This window comes from Stenella coeruleoalba, assembly GCF_951394435.1.
Source record: "Stenella coeruleoalba genome assembly, chromosome: 5".
NCBI classification, from domain to species: Eukaryota; Metazoa; Chordata; class Mammalia; order Artiodactyla; family Delphinidae; genus Stenella; species Stenella coeruleoalba.
The window spans coordinates 72,437,977-72,454,188 of NC_137150.1; the positions used below are offsets into that span (position 1 = coordinate 72,437,977).

At 56.1% G+C, this 16,212-nt stretch overlaps 1 protein-coding gene across 3 annotated transcripts in view; it reads left to right on the forward strand.

Annotated features, from left to right (window-relative positions):
• MELTF (melanotransferrin) overlaps nt 1-15,675 on the forward strand; it is a 29,627-nt gene extending 13,952 nt beyond the window's left edge. The window contains exons 9-17 of one of the 3 annotated variants that reach the window (XR_013828451.1): nt 332-483; nt 3,138-3,234; nt 4,198-4,392; nt 5,343-5,499; nt 5,599-5,666; nt 7,452-7,639; nt 9,775-9,973; nt 10,421-12,550; nt 15,594-15,675. Coding sequence is in view for 2 of the 3 variants with exons in the window: in XM_079922142.1 (XP_079778268.1) it covers nt 332-483; nt 3,138-3,234; nt 4,198-4,392; nt 5,343-5,499; nt 5,599-5,666; nt 7,452-7,639; nt 9,775-9,973; nt 10,421-10,503 (1,139 nt within the window). In the remaining variant the exon portion in view is untranslated. Of the gene's footprint in view, nt 1-331; nt 484-3,137; nt 3,235-4,197; nt 4,393-5,342; nt 5,500-5,598; nt 5,667-7,451; nt 7,640-9,774; nt 9,974-10,420; nt 12,625-15,593 lie in introns of those variants that run through there. The other 2 variants (XM_079922143.1, XM_079922142.1) reach the window with 2 other exon arrangements.
• The last annotated feature ends 537 nt before the right edge of the window (nt 15,676-16,212 follow it).

Consider the following 16,212-nt stretch of genomic DNA (forward strand, 5'->3'; position numbering starts at 1 on the left):
TCTCCTAGACCCTTAAAGTAGTCTACAAATGGCTTTTGCATCTATCCCCCGCCCCCACGTATCCACCACCTACAGCCAGGGAGATGGTATGCCAGGCCTGAGCTGTATACACGACAGCCATGATCTGCCTCAAGCATCCTCACAGCCCCTTGAAAGAGGTTCGGTGGTCCCCTTTCTGGGTAAGGAAACAGGATTAGATGGTGAAATAACTTACCCCTTGTAGCTAACCAGGGGAAGAGCCAGAATTTCCCTTGGGTCTGACTCTAGGCTCCTCCTGCTGGGGGCCAGCCCCGAGGCAGGCCAGCGTGACCACACGCCCACACCCACACAGGGCTGCCCCACTACCTGCGCTGGTGTGTGCTGTCCACGCCCGAGATCCAGAAGTGTGGAGACATGGCTGTGGCCTTCAGCCGGCAGAGGCTCAAGCCGGAGATCCAGTGTGTGTCCGCCGAGTCCCCCCAGCACTGCATGGAACGGATCCAGGTGGGAGCCGTGTCGAGAGGGGCAGAGCGGGCCAGGTGGGTGGGCAGTGGAGAGCGGTCGCGCCGTGGGAGAGGCGGGCCGGCCCCCCTGGCGGACACCAGCGCGCCCCCGCGGGTAACGCCCCCTCGCGGGAGAGCCCCCCGCGGGGCTGGGCGCAAGGAGGGGGGAGAGCCCGGTGACGGGTCTGGCTCCCTCGGCCCCGGGATTCGGCGAGCCCTGCTGCCGGGGGGCTGTAACACTCGGGGAGGGTGGGATGGGCGGTCCTTCCCGGCCCTCCCTCTGTCCCACCTGGTCTGGAGGACACAGGGCAGCCTGGGGAGGAGAAGAAAGTCTCCTGTGACAACACCACAGAGAAGGGGAAAGAGGAAGTGGCCGCAGGAAACAGCCACCCCACCTGGGGGGCGGGGCAGAGGGGGGCTCCCCCCCAGTGAGCAAGTGGGCAGGGGCAGAAGGACCGTGAGACCGGCTCAGCTTGGCACTCATGACCCTGTGGCCTTGGGCAAGGCCCTTCCCCTTTCTGAGTCTCAGTTTCCCCTTGTGCACAATACGGGGTGGCCTTGGCTCTTCATTTATTAAACTGCAACCCATCAATCACAGTCTGGTACACAAAAACTGTGCTTTCAGATATAAACATGTAAAACTATGTATCCCCTATAGAGAGATGTGAAGCCAAACAGTACTTACCTTTACTAAGTACAACGTGCACTGATAGTCTCTGGGCTAGTCTATCCTAGTCCCCATTAAACTGACTAAGCCTTCGTTAACGTGCCTGCCGCCTGTAGTTAGAAGCACAGGCCTGTCTCTGAAAGCCCATTCAGCTCTGTCCTGCTTCGCTTCTCTGACTGGAGACTGAGACCAGGAGTGGGAGACGCGCCCGAGGCCCTGCAGTCAGGGATGAAGTCCTACAGGGCTCTCCTCCACCCCGGGTTCCTGGACTCACTTCCTCCCGCTTTTCAAGAGCTACTAGGTGGGGCCTGACGGTGAGGAGCCCTTTTCAAGGTGGTCCCCGAGTGCAGGCCAAGTCACAGCCCCTCAGGTGCGTCCACCCTGCCCCAGCCAGGCAGCACGTGGCTTGAGAAGAGGCGAGTGGGCAGGAAGGACAAGGGCCCGGGATCGTGACACTAACAGTCTCATAAGCACGCACTTCCTATGTACCTCGCACTGTGCTAAGCCTTCATGCGGGTTTCCTCATTTAATCCTCACGACGACACTGTGGGGTGGATACGATTACTATCGTACGTGGAGACTGGGGCTGGGAGAGGCTGAGGAAGTAACTTGCCTCAGGTCACCCAGCTGAAGGGCGGGGGGAGCCCCTATCCCCAGGGGTTGATGAGAGCTGGATGTGGCACTGAGGGAGGGGAGCCCAGCGGGAATCAAGGAAGGGGGACTTAGCGGTGGGGACTCTTTCTAATCCCAGGCAGGCTGTCCTGTAGAGGAGCAGCTGTTCCAGGGGCACCAGAGCAGGGAGAGATGCAGGGAGATGCAACTGTCTCCAGGCACAATCCTTCTCTCCACCTGAGCTCACAGAGGGCCCAGGGGCTGCGCAGGGGCCTGTGGAGAGAGGAGTAGATCTGGACAGTCCCTGAGAACCCCAGCCAAAGGCTCAGAGATCCTCAGTTCTAACTTCTAAGGTTCTCAGAGGTGATGTCCGGTGTAGCCCTAACACCCATTTCCTGCCTGACTGCAGTGATGCCGGCAAGGAAGGGTCAGCTGGCCCAGCCCCTGGGCTGTGGGTTAAGGTCTGGATTCCTCCCCGGCACCACACCACTGTGGAGAAGGTCTGGGTGGGAGCAAAAGGGGTTCCCCAGAGAGGCACCCTCCAGGCTCAAAACGTCAATGCCACTGCCCGTTATTCCATCGTCGTAACCTCATGCCTCTGGCCCTGCACAGCGTCGGGCACCTCCCCGGGGTGCAGGTGTCCCCTCTGTCCCCGGGCCCCAGCTTCCTCCCTGGGGGTGTGGCTTGGTTATCAGTGAACCTCTTGGCAGGGTCTGAGGAGCCGCCTGTCCGGAGACGTCAGAACGGACAGGCGGGGTGGGGTGCAGACGACCTGGAGGGCTCTAGAGGTTTCCGAGGGAGGAGGGTCCTGGGCCTCTCCTGCCGGCTTCTGAGGCAGGGCTGGATTCCTCAACCCTGGGGCCTCCTCCCACAGACCCTGAGACTCCGTCTTTTCAGACCCGGCTCATTCATCCGTTCACATACGCATTTGAGAAATACGTATCGCATTCGTGCTGTGTGCCAGCCCTTGGCCAGCTGCTGGGGCTGCAGTACAGTGCCGCGGGTGTCTGAGGCTGGCAAGCCGTGGGGAGACCCGCACCGAGCGTGAGAGCAGGCACTGTGCTAGGTTCTGCTCAGAACAGGGCCTGGCAACGGGAGACCCTCAGAAAACACTTGCTGAAAGACTGAAAGACACCCATGAATGGGAATGCCGGTGGTGGTTTGTTTCAGGCCTCTGGTCCTCCAAGCACCTCTCTTGCCTGCCCATCTTCACAAAGAGAGGGAGGGGCAGATAGGGCAAGATGGGATTCCCAGGGGAAGGGAGCCTGGGGCCAAAGTCCCCGAGAGACCCAGCCTTGGCACCTCTGTCAGATCCCGACACCCAGAGCTGTCCTGGGGCCCACTCTAGCCTGGCCACTCTTTCTGTCCCCCTGCAGGCTGGGCAGATCGACGCTGTGACCCTGAAGGGCCAGGACATTTACACAGCGGGGAAGATATATGGCCTGGTTCCAGCAGCTGGGGAGCACTATGCCCGTGAGTGCAGGTGCCGGCCACCTGGCCTCGGCTGGGAGCTGGTGGATATTTTTATATTTATAAAAACGACTCATCAGAGCCTTTCTCCCCAGGCCAGTTGCTGTCTATCACAGGCAAGCCACTCTGGCCCCGGGCACTGGAAGTTTGGAAGTCTGGCAGGCTTTGGAGAACTTTCTGTAAAGGGTCAGAGAGTAAACACTTCAGGCTCTGCAGGCCCCATACAGACTCTGCTGCATGTTCCTCTTCTCCTTCTTTTTCCTTTTTAACAACCCTTTAAAAATATAAAAATTATTTTTAACTTGCAACTCAGGCTGCACAAAAACAGGCTGAGTGATTTGCCAAGCCCTGAACTAGAAAGCCTCCTTGGCCTCTTCCATCCAGACCGCGTGGCTCACGGAAGGTGGCCCTGGGACCCTCCTTCCTGTCGGCTTATGAACACCTTCCCAGTGGCCTGGGCCAGGGCCCAGGTGCTCTGTGCTGAGGTCTAGTGACCTCAGGTGTCCTCCACTTGGACGTGAAAACTCTCTCATCTTAGCGAAAGCGCTTCTGCAGCCTCAGCTATGCCCCCACCTTTCTCCCAGGAGGTGAGAAAATACCACCTGAGTGTAAGGAAAGAAACAAATTCCTCTGGGTGAGGACTGTTGGAGGGTGCGCAGAATGCTGAAAAGTGGAGCCCCACGGGCTGCTTCTCAGCAGTGAGGGGACACGCAGGGGTCCCGCTGCTGGGTGTGCTCCCTGAACACCCACCCGGCCCTTGGCCTGGGCACTCCTGAGCCCAGGCAGCAGGGCCTAGTACCAGCGGGTAGAGGCGTATGGGGCCAGGACCACTGCTCTGAGGTCAGGAGCAGCAAGAGGGAACGGGTTTGAGGGAGGAAGCGCCCCATCAGGATCCGGCCCTGACTCTTGCTCAGCTGAGGCCACTAAGCATTAGATGAGGGGCCTCACTGGTGTCCCCTCCCCCAGCGGAGGACAGGAGCAACTCGTACTTCGTGGTGGCCGTGGTGAAGCGGAACAGCTCCTATGCCTTCACCCTGGACGAGCTGCGGGGCAAGCGCTCCTGCCACCCAGGCTTCGGCAGCCCTGCAGGCTGGGACATCCCCGTGGGCGCCCTTGTGCAGAGGGGCTTCATCCGGCCCAGGGACTGTGACGTCCTCACAGGTACCATCCTCTAGAGACACACAGGTGTGCAAGCTCTTCTTTGGGGTTGGCAGGTGTCAGGGCCAGCTCTGAGGGCTGGGGTCCTCTCCCAGCAGGACCCCGCAGAAGGCAGCCCCAGAGAGATGTCCTCTTCCTCCTTGACATGCCCCTTGCTCTTGGGAAGGTTGGGGAATATTCTTGGCTACAATTGAGACAGTCAGTGGTGTCTGGTTCTGTTGAAGGTGCCAGTGCCCCTACCCACTTACTCACTCAAGAGTGGAATAGTTCCAGTGGGCATGGGGAGCAGGGTGAGTGCATTGGCCCTGGGCCTGGCTGTACCACCGTCCAGTCATGGGCTGTCGCCCTGGGCATCTGGGGGACCTTGTTGGAAAGTGGCCAGCCATCTGTATAAGTGCTGAAGAAGACACGTTCACCAGGCACCCACCATATGCCATACGCAGGGCCCTCCCTGGGTGTTAAATCATGCGCATTCCTGGTGAGGGAAAGGCAGGAGGAAGCTGGCTGCACACACACCTCTGTCCTGGCTGGCACCTCGGGGGAAAAAAACACATTTTTTTTCTAACCACCCACACAAGCACATGTAAGGTGTTAGAACTGGCTGTTCCCACTCCTAGACAGCTGGGCGGTTGCTCTGACTGGAACAGAAGAGTTTATGAGGTAGCGAGTTCCCCGTCCCTGAGGGAGTTCAAGGGAAGGCTGTGCGGCCACTTACCAGGGGTTGTCACTGGGGGTGCCAGTATCTAGACAACCTCTGCAATGCCCCTGTCCCTGTGATCCTCACAGGAGGAGACACGCCATTCTGAGCTGGGTGGGCACTGGAGCAGATGGGTGGCCTTGAGCTATGGGGTGGGCCAGTGGGCAGATCTGTGTGGGGAGCAGCCCACCCATCTCCCCGCTGGCCGCCCTTTCTGCTGCTGGCCCCTCAGCACAGCCCTTCCTCTCTGCCCCAGCGGTGAGTGAGTTCTTCAGTGCCAGCTGTGTGCCCGTGAACAACCCCAAGAACTACCCGTCCTCGCTGTGCGCACTCTGCGTGGGAGACGAGCAAGGCCACAACAAGTGTGTGGGAAACAGCCAGGAGAGGTACTACGGCTACAGTGGCGCCTTCAGGTACCTGGCGGGCCGGGAGGGGTGTGGGGAGGTGGTCCTGGGGCCAGGCACAGGGGTGGGACCTTCTGCCGACACCTGTCTTGGCTTCTTGCGTGGCAGATGCCTGGCTGAGAATGCAGGGGACGTTGCCTTCGTTAAGCACACGACTGTCTTCGACAACACGAATGGTATGTGATGGTGCTGGGACTCGGCAGGGCCAGATCCTGGCGGGGCTGTTCCCCATCTCCAGCAGAATCCAGACACTAGATGGTGCTGGGACTGGGGGCCAAGTGGCAGCCAGGAAAGACTGAGTCTAGAAGGCTCTGCCCCTTGGGGATCCCAGGAGCCCCAACGGCCGAGTGGTAAGAGCAGACCTCGGGCCACGTATCCAGATGCACAGATCACATGACAGCCTTTATTTGTCTGGCATCTAAATCCCCATTCCACTGAAATGGTAGAAACTCAATCAATTTGGAGAGAACCCATTCTTGGGTGTCTATGTGGCACCCAGGTGTGTGGGTAGAGGTGGCAGGGGCCTCTCTCCCCAAGGTTATCAGTTCACATCAGCATCTGGTGTTTGGTCCTGAGCAGGTCAATGCCAGGCGCAGGGAAATCACTCTGCAGCCCCCAAGCCGTGTGAGGCAGGGCACACCCCCATTCACATCATACAGGTGGTTTTTTTCTCTGGAGTCACCTTCCTGGGCTCCACCCGGGAAGAAGAGCTCAGGAACTCCTCCAGGACCCCTAAGCCCCCACCTGAGGTCCTATCGGGGTGCAGGCCCTTGACCGTGCATCACCCCCCTGCCCCATCCTCTTCTCCCTCCTCAGGGAATCTATCCATTTTGAAGACTGAAAGCTGTTTCCCTTCAACACTTTATTGTTTGCATTTTCTATATACCCTGCCTACACCCCAGGCTTTGAAATCCCAAACACTGGAGGTTAAGTCTTCTCCACTCTGTCCTACCACATCTCTTCCCGGGAACTCAGGGCAGAAAGGCAGAAGGCCCGAAGGGGAGGAGGACATTGGCGAAGGGAAAGCAAGACACGCAGGGAAAAGACATCAGTCAGTATTTCAAAACTCAGATCCCACCCTGCCTATGAAAGTCACTAAGCTGTAGACCAGTTGCCCCAACAGAGCTGGAAGCATTCCAGGCCCTGTTGCCATACCCTCCCTCCCCTGCCAACCTCCCACCAAGAACACTGGGCATCATCCCCGAGGAGGAGAGAACTGCGTGCTCCTGCAGGAGCTGTGAGCGCTGCCTGGTCCCAGGCTGTGCCCTCTGTGGTCCTGGGCTGAGGGCCGGGGAGGAGGCGGGGCCCTTGCGACGTTCACCTGCAGTGAGGCGACCGCCTCCCAGGGCCACTCAAATTCTTTTATCTCTGCTCATGAGCCCACCTGGAGTTCCTCCTGGAAATACAGGAAGACATAAAAATAATGTGATTCCTAAGAGTAGTGTTTGTCAGGAAGCCTTCGGACCAACCACCTGCATCAGAATTACTGGGTTGCTAGTTTAAAATGCATATTCCTGGTACCCATTCTAGACCTACCTGATGAGATTCTTTGCAAGGAGGGGCCTTTGAAACTGCATCTTACAGATCCATACTTGATGTTATACCTCTTCTGGCTTGAGAACTTCAGCTCTTAGGGGAGGAGCCCATCCCGCCCTGAGACCTGTAACACACAGATGGAGTTCTTTGCCGGGGAGTGATTAAGAGCCTCAGTTTCTCCACCTGTAAAATGGGAGTGATCATACAGTGCAGAGTTACATAGTGCATACTTCCTATTCCCTACGAGTAACCTTATTAGCCCAGCTGGGTTCTCTCACCCTGGTAATAGAGCATAGCAACTGAAGAATGGAGAGGGCTGGGGAGCTGGCCAGGTATCACCGCCCCTCTCCAGCCAAGGATTTGGGGATCCCCGAGGAGAGCAGCCTCTCTCTATTCCTCTCCCTGCCTCTGCTCCATCCCCTCAGGCCACAATTCTGAGCCCTGGGCTGCTGAGCTCATGTCGGAGGACTACGAGCTGCTGTGTCCCAATGGCGCCCGGGCCGAGGTGACCCAGTTCGCAGCCTGCAACCTGGCACAGATACCGTCCCATGCCGTCATGGTCCGGCCGGACACCAACATCTTCACTGTGTATGGACTGCTGGACAAGGCCCAGGTGAGCCAGGGCAGGGGCTGCCTCACTGGGAGGAGGGTGACAGAGGGGAGCCAAGACCCCGGGTCGCCTCAGTCTACCTGGAGCAGGCTTCAGGAAAAACTGAGGAAGCCTGAGGGGAATTCTGTGATCTTCACTTAGCCAAAGCCCTCCCTCCAACCACTGTGCCCTCTGTCACCTACATCATTAATTTTCCCTTCTCAGCTGGACCATTCTCGCCAACATACAAACTTGCTGTTATTTCTACCATCTCGTAAAAACAAATGAACCCTCTTTTGGCCTCACATCCCCTTGTAGCCGTAATCCCACTCCCTTCTACGGCAAAACTCCTTCAAAGAGCCATCTCTACTCTGGAGTCATCTGTTCCTCCTCTCCTGGTCTCTCTTAAGGATGGAGACTACGCTGGAGAGGCCCCACCAGGGCCCTGAAACTGCCTTGGTCAAGGTCGCCGTGACCCATGTTGCTGAATAGAACGGCTGTTTCTCAGTCTGCCTCTCCCTGACCTCTCAGCAGCACTGGCTGCAGCTCCCTCTTCCTGAAGTTCACCTTCTTCCTGGACGCAGTTCCCCCACTTGGTTCCCAGGGCCCCATGCTTGCCTGGCTCTCCTCCTACCTCTCTGGCCTCTCCTTCCCGTCTCCTTTGCTGGTTCTTCCTCGTTTCCCTGGCTGGTAACCACCGGAGTGCCCTAGGGTTCAATCCTAAGCCCTCTTCTCTGTCGGCACCTGCACCCATATTGATCTCGTCCAGCCACAGGTCATTAACTACAGTCTATATACTGATGACTCCTAAGTGTACATCCTCAGCCCTGCTTCAGTCCCACCCTTTAATCTCAAACTTGCATCTTTAACAACTACCTACTTGACATTTCAATTTCTAACAGGCATCTTGAGCTGAACAAATCAAAGTTGGACTCCCCTTTTTCCCTCCATCTTCCCCACTTCAGTGAATAGCAACTTCAGCCTTTCCATCTCCTCAGGGGTCAGCTCAGACTCCTGTCTTCCTCTCACACTCTACTTCCCGTGCATCAGCAAATCCTATTGGCCTAAAAACAAACACCTAAAACACACCTAAAATTTGAACCCAGGCTGTCTGACAGCAGGGCCCTTGGTTCCTAACCTCCCCCTCTACGCACCCCCGACCTGACATAGACTGAAACTGACCTCCTTTCCCTTCCCCCATAAGCGCCACAGACTCGCAGAGCCAGCTGGCTCTCCAGGCCAGTTCGTAACCTTTGAAATGATGTTTGCTCTCATCTTCCCCACAGAGTCCCTCTGTCCCAGGAGTTCTTGTCTCTGGGTCCCTGGGCTTCCCCACGAGTCCCCAAACCCTCTGAAGTGATGTGGAAGAGCCCTGTGTAGATGTGCCCTTTTCTGGGGAGAAGACTGAGAACTTTCATCAGATCCTCAAGAGGATCCTCGAGTCCCCCCAGAAAGATCAATAACCGCCTTACTCTTTCTTTCCCCCTTGATTGGTATTTAAAAGCTGACATAAGCATTCGTCCATGTTCTCCTGATGTCCTGCATGGATTCATAATGTCTCACATCCATTCTGGCCTCTTTAGTGACTCTCTCAGGGCGGGAGCCATAGCACATTCACCCCGAGGACGCTCAGCAAGGGAAGACAACAGCTGCTGCAAGAATCTCTTGGGTGCTAGGAGGGTGGGTTAGTAAAGGGTATTCAACTCACCTAGTACCTTCTTAGAGCTAGTGACAGAGCAAAAGGCTCTCTTATGAAATCATTTGGGTTTGGAGAAAAGATAAGATAAGAGTGAGAAAGCCTGGTAGAAGAGGTTGAGGAGTGCTGAGCAGGTTTAGCAACCCCCTCAGTAATCTCAACTACATCATCTCTCATTTCTGGGTCCTTCTGCCTGTGAGGCTCAGGCTTCAGTTCTGTATCCAAGAGCTGGTTTGGTGTGATGTTTCTGAATGGCTGTCTTACTGTGGTGGCTGTGGTCATCTCTTCCTCCAAATCTGCTTTGGTAACAGAGGTCAATGAGTTGTCAAGCTTATGATTTCAAAGCAGAGTCTTGGCATCTGACTTTTCCTGCTGCTTGGTGTATAAAGCAGTTAGTGGCAAGTGATACCCGGGTGACCCTTTGTGAGCCCAGATGCAAAGCAGGTCTGCTGTGTGCTTCCAGGACCTGTTTGGAGATGACCACAATAAGAATGGGTTCAAAATGTTCGACTCCTCCAACTATCATGGCCAAGACCTGCTTTTCAAGGATGCCACCCTCCGGGCAGTACCTGTGGGAGAGAAAACTACTTACCATGACTGGCTAGGCCCCGACTACGTGGCAGCTCTGGAAGGGATGCTGTCTCAGCAGTGCTCAGACACAGGTAGGGCGGGACAGGTGGGTTCGCACCCCACAGAGGAGGAGTGGGCATACTCCCCGGGCAGCTTTCTAAGCCTTTCACCCAAAACCTTGAGTGAACTGAAGGGCCCTCTGGGTCTTTGCAGACGATCAAGGTGAAGTGTCCTGGGAGGGTCTGAAACACTGGCTGTGGAACCCAGACAGACCTGGATAATGATTATAAATGCTAAAAATAGTCACCCAGACAGGATTCAGGCAACTGCATAAATATACATGTAGTATAATTGTGAAAGAAATGAATATGTAAAGAAACCAGGGGAAAGAAAAATTGTAACAGGGTAGCCAGAGGGAGCCCGAGGTGACTTTAGTGCTGAAAAGTATTCTGCATCTAGTCCTGCACATGAGTGCCAGCGGGCCACAAACAGGGCTCTCGGCACTCGGAGGCCTTAACCGCCTGTGTTTAATCCCTCAGCGCTCGTGGCCTCCAGGGTCTCCCCACTCCTGCTGCTGCTCCCACCGGCCCTCACGGCCAGCCTCCTCCAGCCCTGCCTCTGAAGCCGCTCTGGGCAAGCCTTGCCCTCCCTTGGAATGGAAGCCTATTCAGAAATCTCCCTAAGTAAGGCTGTTCTCCTCAGTAAATCCAGTTAACACAGCTCAGGGGGAAACGGGTGCAGGGAGAGGAAGAGTGAGAAACCACAGAGCTCCCCAGGGCTGCGATTCCAACACTGAAGCTTCTGTGATCGCTCCAGAGTGGGATAAAGAGGGGCGTTACAGCAAAGTCCCCCAGCTGGACTGAACAGGTCTCCCCATCCTGCTGGAACCCAGCCGCTGCCTCCCCGGCGCCGCCTGTCCCTCCGCTACCTGAGGCGGTGCGCTGGCCTGCCTCCCAGTCACGTCCCACCCACAGGCTGGTACAGCCGCTGCCCTGCAGATCTGCAGGCTCCCACCACACGGATCTTCGCCAGCCTTGACTTTGGAAGAGACCGGTTGCCAGGGAAACAGGCTGAACCCGAGCTTCCCACATGGCCCTCTCTGCTGGAGCTTGCCCTGCTGAGCCGCCCAGGGGGCCTGCTGAGATGACAGGCCGGCCCCTCCCTGACAGTTCCCACCTCCCCCTCTGGAGAAGGGACACCACAGCCAGCACCTCCCATCAGCCCCCACTCCGTCTGTCCTCTGGACTCCCCATGCCAGCCTCCCCCCCAACCCCGCCCCCAAGGATGCTGTATCTGTTCACCAAGGCATCACCAGATGAGGCTGGAGCCAGACCCCCCGAGGAGGCGGAGCTGCTGCGCACACGCAGCCCTTTGTCCTTGTCTTCTGCGGCTCGGCGGCGTGGCCCAGACCACCAGACCCGTGACTGTGCTGGGCTGGGGAGGGCAGGGAGGCCAGGGCTGGGCCCTAGGGGTGAAATCCTCAAGGGGTCCTAGGACGAAGTGCTTCTCAGAACTTTTACTAGGTGGGGGCTTGATGCAGGGTTGGGGGTCTAAAATCTCGCCTAAATACCTGTCTGTGGTAAGGACAGCAGGCCTCAGAACCGGACGTGCTCTGTGTGCCCTGTCCTTTGGTGATTCAGCTGCACCCGGCTCTGTCCTGGGGCTAAGCCCAGTCAGCAGGAATCCCCTCTCCTGTGTTTGCTCCCCTTAGGCGGCATTTCAGATTATCCCCTCCTACCCCAGCGTGATGTCCACTGCTCTGGAGCTACTCCTGTATCTCTAGCAGCGGTAGTTTCCTCCAGACTGAAGGGTTCAGCCTCTAGGGTGGCCCAGTAATCTCCAGGCCCTGGAGCAGCAGGCGGCCCAGGTCGCTAAGGCAGCAGGAGGCCCTCTGAAGGGCCGGGAAGGGGAAGATGCCATTCTCTTTGTCAGAGGAGCTACAGGCCAGGTGACGTGCTGAGAGGAGCTCCGTCTCCTCAGCTGTGAGCCCAGGGTCTCCTCGCCCAGCCGTGCACAGACTGGGCCCGAGGGCCACTCACTCCAGAGGAAGGGTCCCTCCTTCCCATCCCCTTCGAGTCAGTGGAAAGTGTCTGGAGCGGGTCTCCATGATTGTCACAGTTGTCTGAAGAGCAAGAAAAGTTTCCAGAACTGCCAGCTCTTACTCTGAACTCTGCTCCCTGAAAAAAGTAAGAAGAGAAGAAACAGGAGTGAGCCACCCTCGTCAGCAGACGGGGAGCCGCGTGGGCCTGGAGCTATTTGCATCTCAGTCTGCGGGGGCTCTGGGGATGCTGATGACAGGTTGGGCTCCCAGCACTTCGCCGCCACCCGTGGGCGCTGGGATGGATCCCTTCCGCCCTCAGCAGGGAGCGAGGCCACCGGCAGTGTCCCGGCCGTAGTCACACGGTCCTGAGGAGTCCTGGCCCCCGCCCCACTGTGAGAAGCCAGGAGGACCCGGCTTCGGCTACCCAGTGTGTACCCTCCTCACTGGAGGAGCAAGTGATTCTTCTCTGACCTGATGATTGTTTGATTTTTCTTTTTTTTTTTTAAGGGAGATCTGTGCAGTGAGAAGTGTATTTCTGTGTGGCCGCCCTGGGCCGGGGTGGTGCCCAGGGTGTAACCCTGTACTGTGAGCCTGCCGAGGGTGTGACCTGTGGGCGTCTGATTTTCAGGTGACGGCAGGGGGCCACCGCTGGGTTAATGCTAATGAAAGATGTTGGTTTGTTTTTTAAATAAAGCCAAACAGCCCTGCACCTGCTGAGGCTTGGATTCTAATAGAAACCTGCTGCTGACGATTACTTTTTTCCTCTTAGGTGGTCAGAGGCCTACGTGCCCCAGGCCATCCCCCTGCCACCCTGAATGGCAGGTTCCACTCAGAGCCAGAGTCAGGAACCAGCCAGGGCCTCCAGCCAGGGAGGCCTCCAACTCCCTTCTCCAGTATGGACTGGTTCTCTGGCCTTAGTCGTCCCAGCACATCCCGGCTGCCTCCACCCTCTCGGCCTCTTAGGTGTCCGTTCCTCTGAGGACCAGGTACAGAGCAGGATGCAGACTTCTCCACCGCCCCTGCCCTATGTCTCCAAAATAAATCACCCACACCTTTCCTCTGGCTGCTAGCTCACTGGAGGAAAGGAGGGGTCAGTCCTCACGGCGGGCTCTCTGGCCTGTACTGAAGTGTGGTGAGTGGGCTGCTCTTGGCCGGTGCCCTGTGCTCGCTTGGAGAGTGGAGGTTCTCTGGGCTCCCGTCTCCCACAGCTCCTGCCCTTCATTCTGCCCGAAGTCCTCCCTCCCTCCCTGCAGCCGCTTCACAGAGCTGGGCCTCCTGCTTGCCCAATCACCATGAAGCCCGGAAGCCGGGCCCTGGCAGCAGAAGTTGATGATGAATTTTTTTTTAACATCTTTATTGGAGTGTAATTGCTTTACAATGGTGTGTTCGTTTCTGCTGTATAACAAAGTGAATCAGGCATATGCATATATATATCCTCATGTCCCTGCCTCTTGAGCCTCCCTCCCACCCTCCCTATCCCAGCCCTCTAGGTGGTCACAAGGCACCAAGCTGATCTCCCTGTGCTATGCGGCTGCTTCCCACTAGCTAGCTATTTTACATTTGGTAGTATATATATGTCTGTGCCACTCTCTCACTTCGTCCCAGCTTCCCCTTCCCCCTCCCCGTGTCCTCAAGTCCATTCTGTACGTCTGCGTCTTTATTCCTGTCCTGCCCCTATTTCCACCAATCACATGAAAGAGCAGCAGGCACTTGGATCCAAAACCTTCCAGTACTTTATGTATTTGTACTTACATGTTTGTATACACACTCTTTTTATAAATAAGATCATACTTAACATACAAAAATAAATAAATCCATTTAAATAAACTAAAAACATATTCACATAAAAAAAATATGTGAATGATGTTGATGACGTTGTGCACCACATGGCTTGGGTTTGGCCAGTCGCTCAGCTCTCCTGGTGCTGTCCCTGCCCCCTTAAACCTTTGGGAGAGTTACTTAACATCTGAGCCACAGCTCCCCATCTAAACAACAGCAGAATAATAATACCTACCTGGTGAAGTGGTTGTGAAGATGGGATATTTATACTATATGTAAAACACTCAGTGCTGTGCTTGGCACATAACCGATGCAGGAAAGACGTTGGCTATTACCATTGCTGCTGCTCTGGGAGCTTAAGTTGCAGATTCCTGGGACAGATCATCTGATGGACCCAATGTGGGTCAGGTGACTCCTGCTGGACCAATCAGCTCAGGCCGACAGCAGGGCCTAGAGCTGAAACTTGGCCACTGAGGCCCTGGAGAAAGAGGAGATTAAAGCACTGTGAGCCAGCAGCCAGTCACCCCAGCTGCTTTAGGGGACGTTTGGCATTCGCTGAGCAAATGTTTATTAATACCCACTGTTAGTACCCGTAGACCTGGACAAGAGGGATCCTGGGCCTGGGTTTTGTGGTTTAGAACAGCGCTTTTCAAACCTCAGTGTGCACATGAATCCCCTGGGGATCTTGTTAGAATGCCAGTTCTGATTCAGTAGGTCTGCAGCGAGGCTGCAGCTCTAACCAGCGCCCAGGTGGCGCCCATGCTGCCAGTCCAGGGACCACATTTTGAAAGGCGAGCCCTCAGAGGTCTCTCCTGGAGCCCTCCTCTGACCACATCCCTCCCCCACAGCTGGAGTCATGGGGAAATGGAGAGTGTTCACCCAAAACCCAGACCTCATCTTTTAGCCATGCTCCTGGAATTCTTATCCCAAGCAGTCCTGAGCCAGCTTCCAGGGTCTGGACAGGCCTTTTCTCCAGATCCTGCCTCCAAAGGGTGGTCAAAAGGTGACCCTTTGCAGGGAGGTGTAGCTGGAGCTTGGTGAACAGGCCACAGTGTCCTCTTGTACAGGATGGAGCCTGGGTAGGAAGAGCTATGGGATGGAGCCTGTTCCCTCTGAACCTTATATTCCATTCGACTGAGTCTATACAAAGGTTTATTTGTCAAAGTAGGGGGACGGGACACATTTAAGTTTGTTAGCTTGATTTGTAAGTTTTAAATTTGTAGCCACGTGGTAGATGGGCCTCCACTGGTGCCCTTGTCATGGGCCCCGCAGATGGTAGTGTTGTGCCAGCCTGCTGTGTGCACCGCTGTCCAGCTCTGACAACCCTCTTGTCAGGGCTCTGGAAGACACACGTTCGGTTAAAGCCTCCTGGCCCTGCCCTTGGGCTCATTTGGTGAGGCCACTGGGCTCATATTTGGAAGAAGGGACAGTGAGAAGGTGCGTGACCCCCAACAAGAGGGGCAGGGACTCCTGGCTCCACAGCACATTGCGGATGAGGCATCACCCCACCTTCAGACTCCTCCCCAGGGCTTTCTTTACACGTTTGCATTGAGGATGGATTCCTTAGGACCACGTACCTATAAAAGATTCACACAATAGGTATACATGCTACAGTTTTTCAAAAGATATTTCAATTTGGGGAAAACAACGTAGGATTCAAGAAATTTGAATTCTAGTTCCACTTTTGGTGTTCACCTCAGACAAATGCTTTCTCCCGCCCCAATCTCAGTTCCCAAGTCTATAAAATGGAGATTTGGATGGTGCCTCTGTAGTTCCTAGCTCTAGCAATTATTCTTAGACTCAAAAATCTCAGTCTTCCCAGGATTATTGCCTTGGTGGGTGCCGAAGTGCAGAGGCGCCAGGTGAGCTCTTTTTATTTTTGCCTTTCCCAGCTGCCTTTGGGTGGGCACTAACAGCCCAGAAGCTGTTTCACAGCCTGCAAGTAATTACGTGTTAGTGATTCTCAAACTGGACCGTGTATCAGAACCACCTGGAGGGCTTGTAAAAGCAGTGCTGGCTCCACCCCCAGAGTCTGATTCCACGGGGCCGCGGTGGAGCCCAAGAATTTGCGTTTCTGATGCTGCTCGTCAGGCCGTCTCACTGTTAAAGAAGGTGAGCACACACGTCCCAAGAGTGTGACAGGTGCTACCCCGGCGGGGCGGGGCGGGAGGCCCGGTGGGAAGGGCAAGTGGTTAGGAGGCCCTTTTGGAGCTGGGCCCAGCCTGGAAGGAGGGCTGGGCCTGTGACCACGCTCCGTGCCCTCCATGGGGGAGGGGTGGGAGGTGCAGGATGATGCCGAAGCAGGGAGCCCAGGGGTCCCAGCAAGGGAGGGTGGGAGCAGCGTCCTGACTTCAGTTTCCTGCCCAGCACGTGGCTCTCGGCTCCCCTGGTCCTATGCCCCCGTGCTCCCCACCGCGCATTTCTGAGTGCGGCTTTCAGGAAGGGGAAAGCCCTCGAAGACTAGCATGAGAAGGACGTGTAGTCAGAGTAACCCCCTTCCACCTTCCTAGC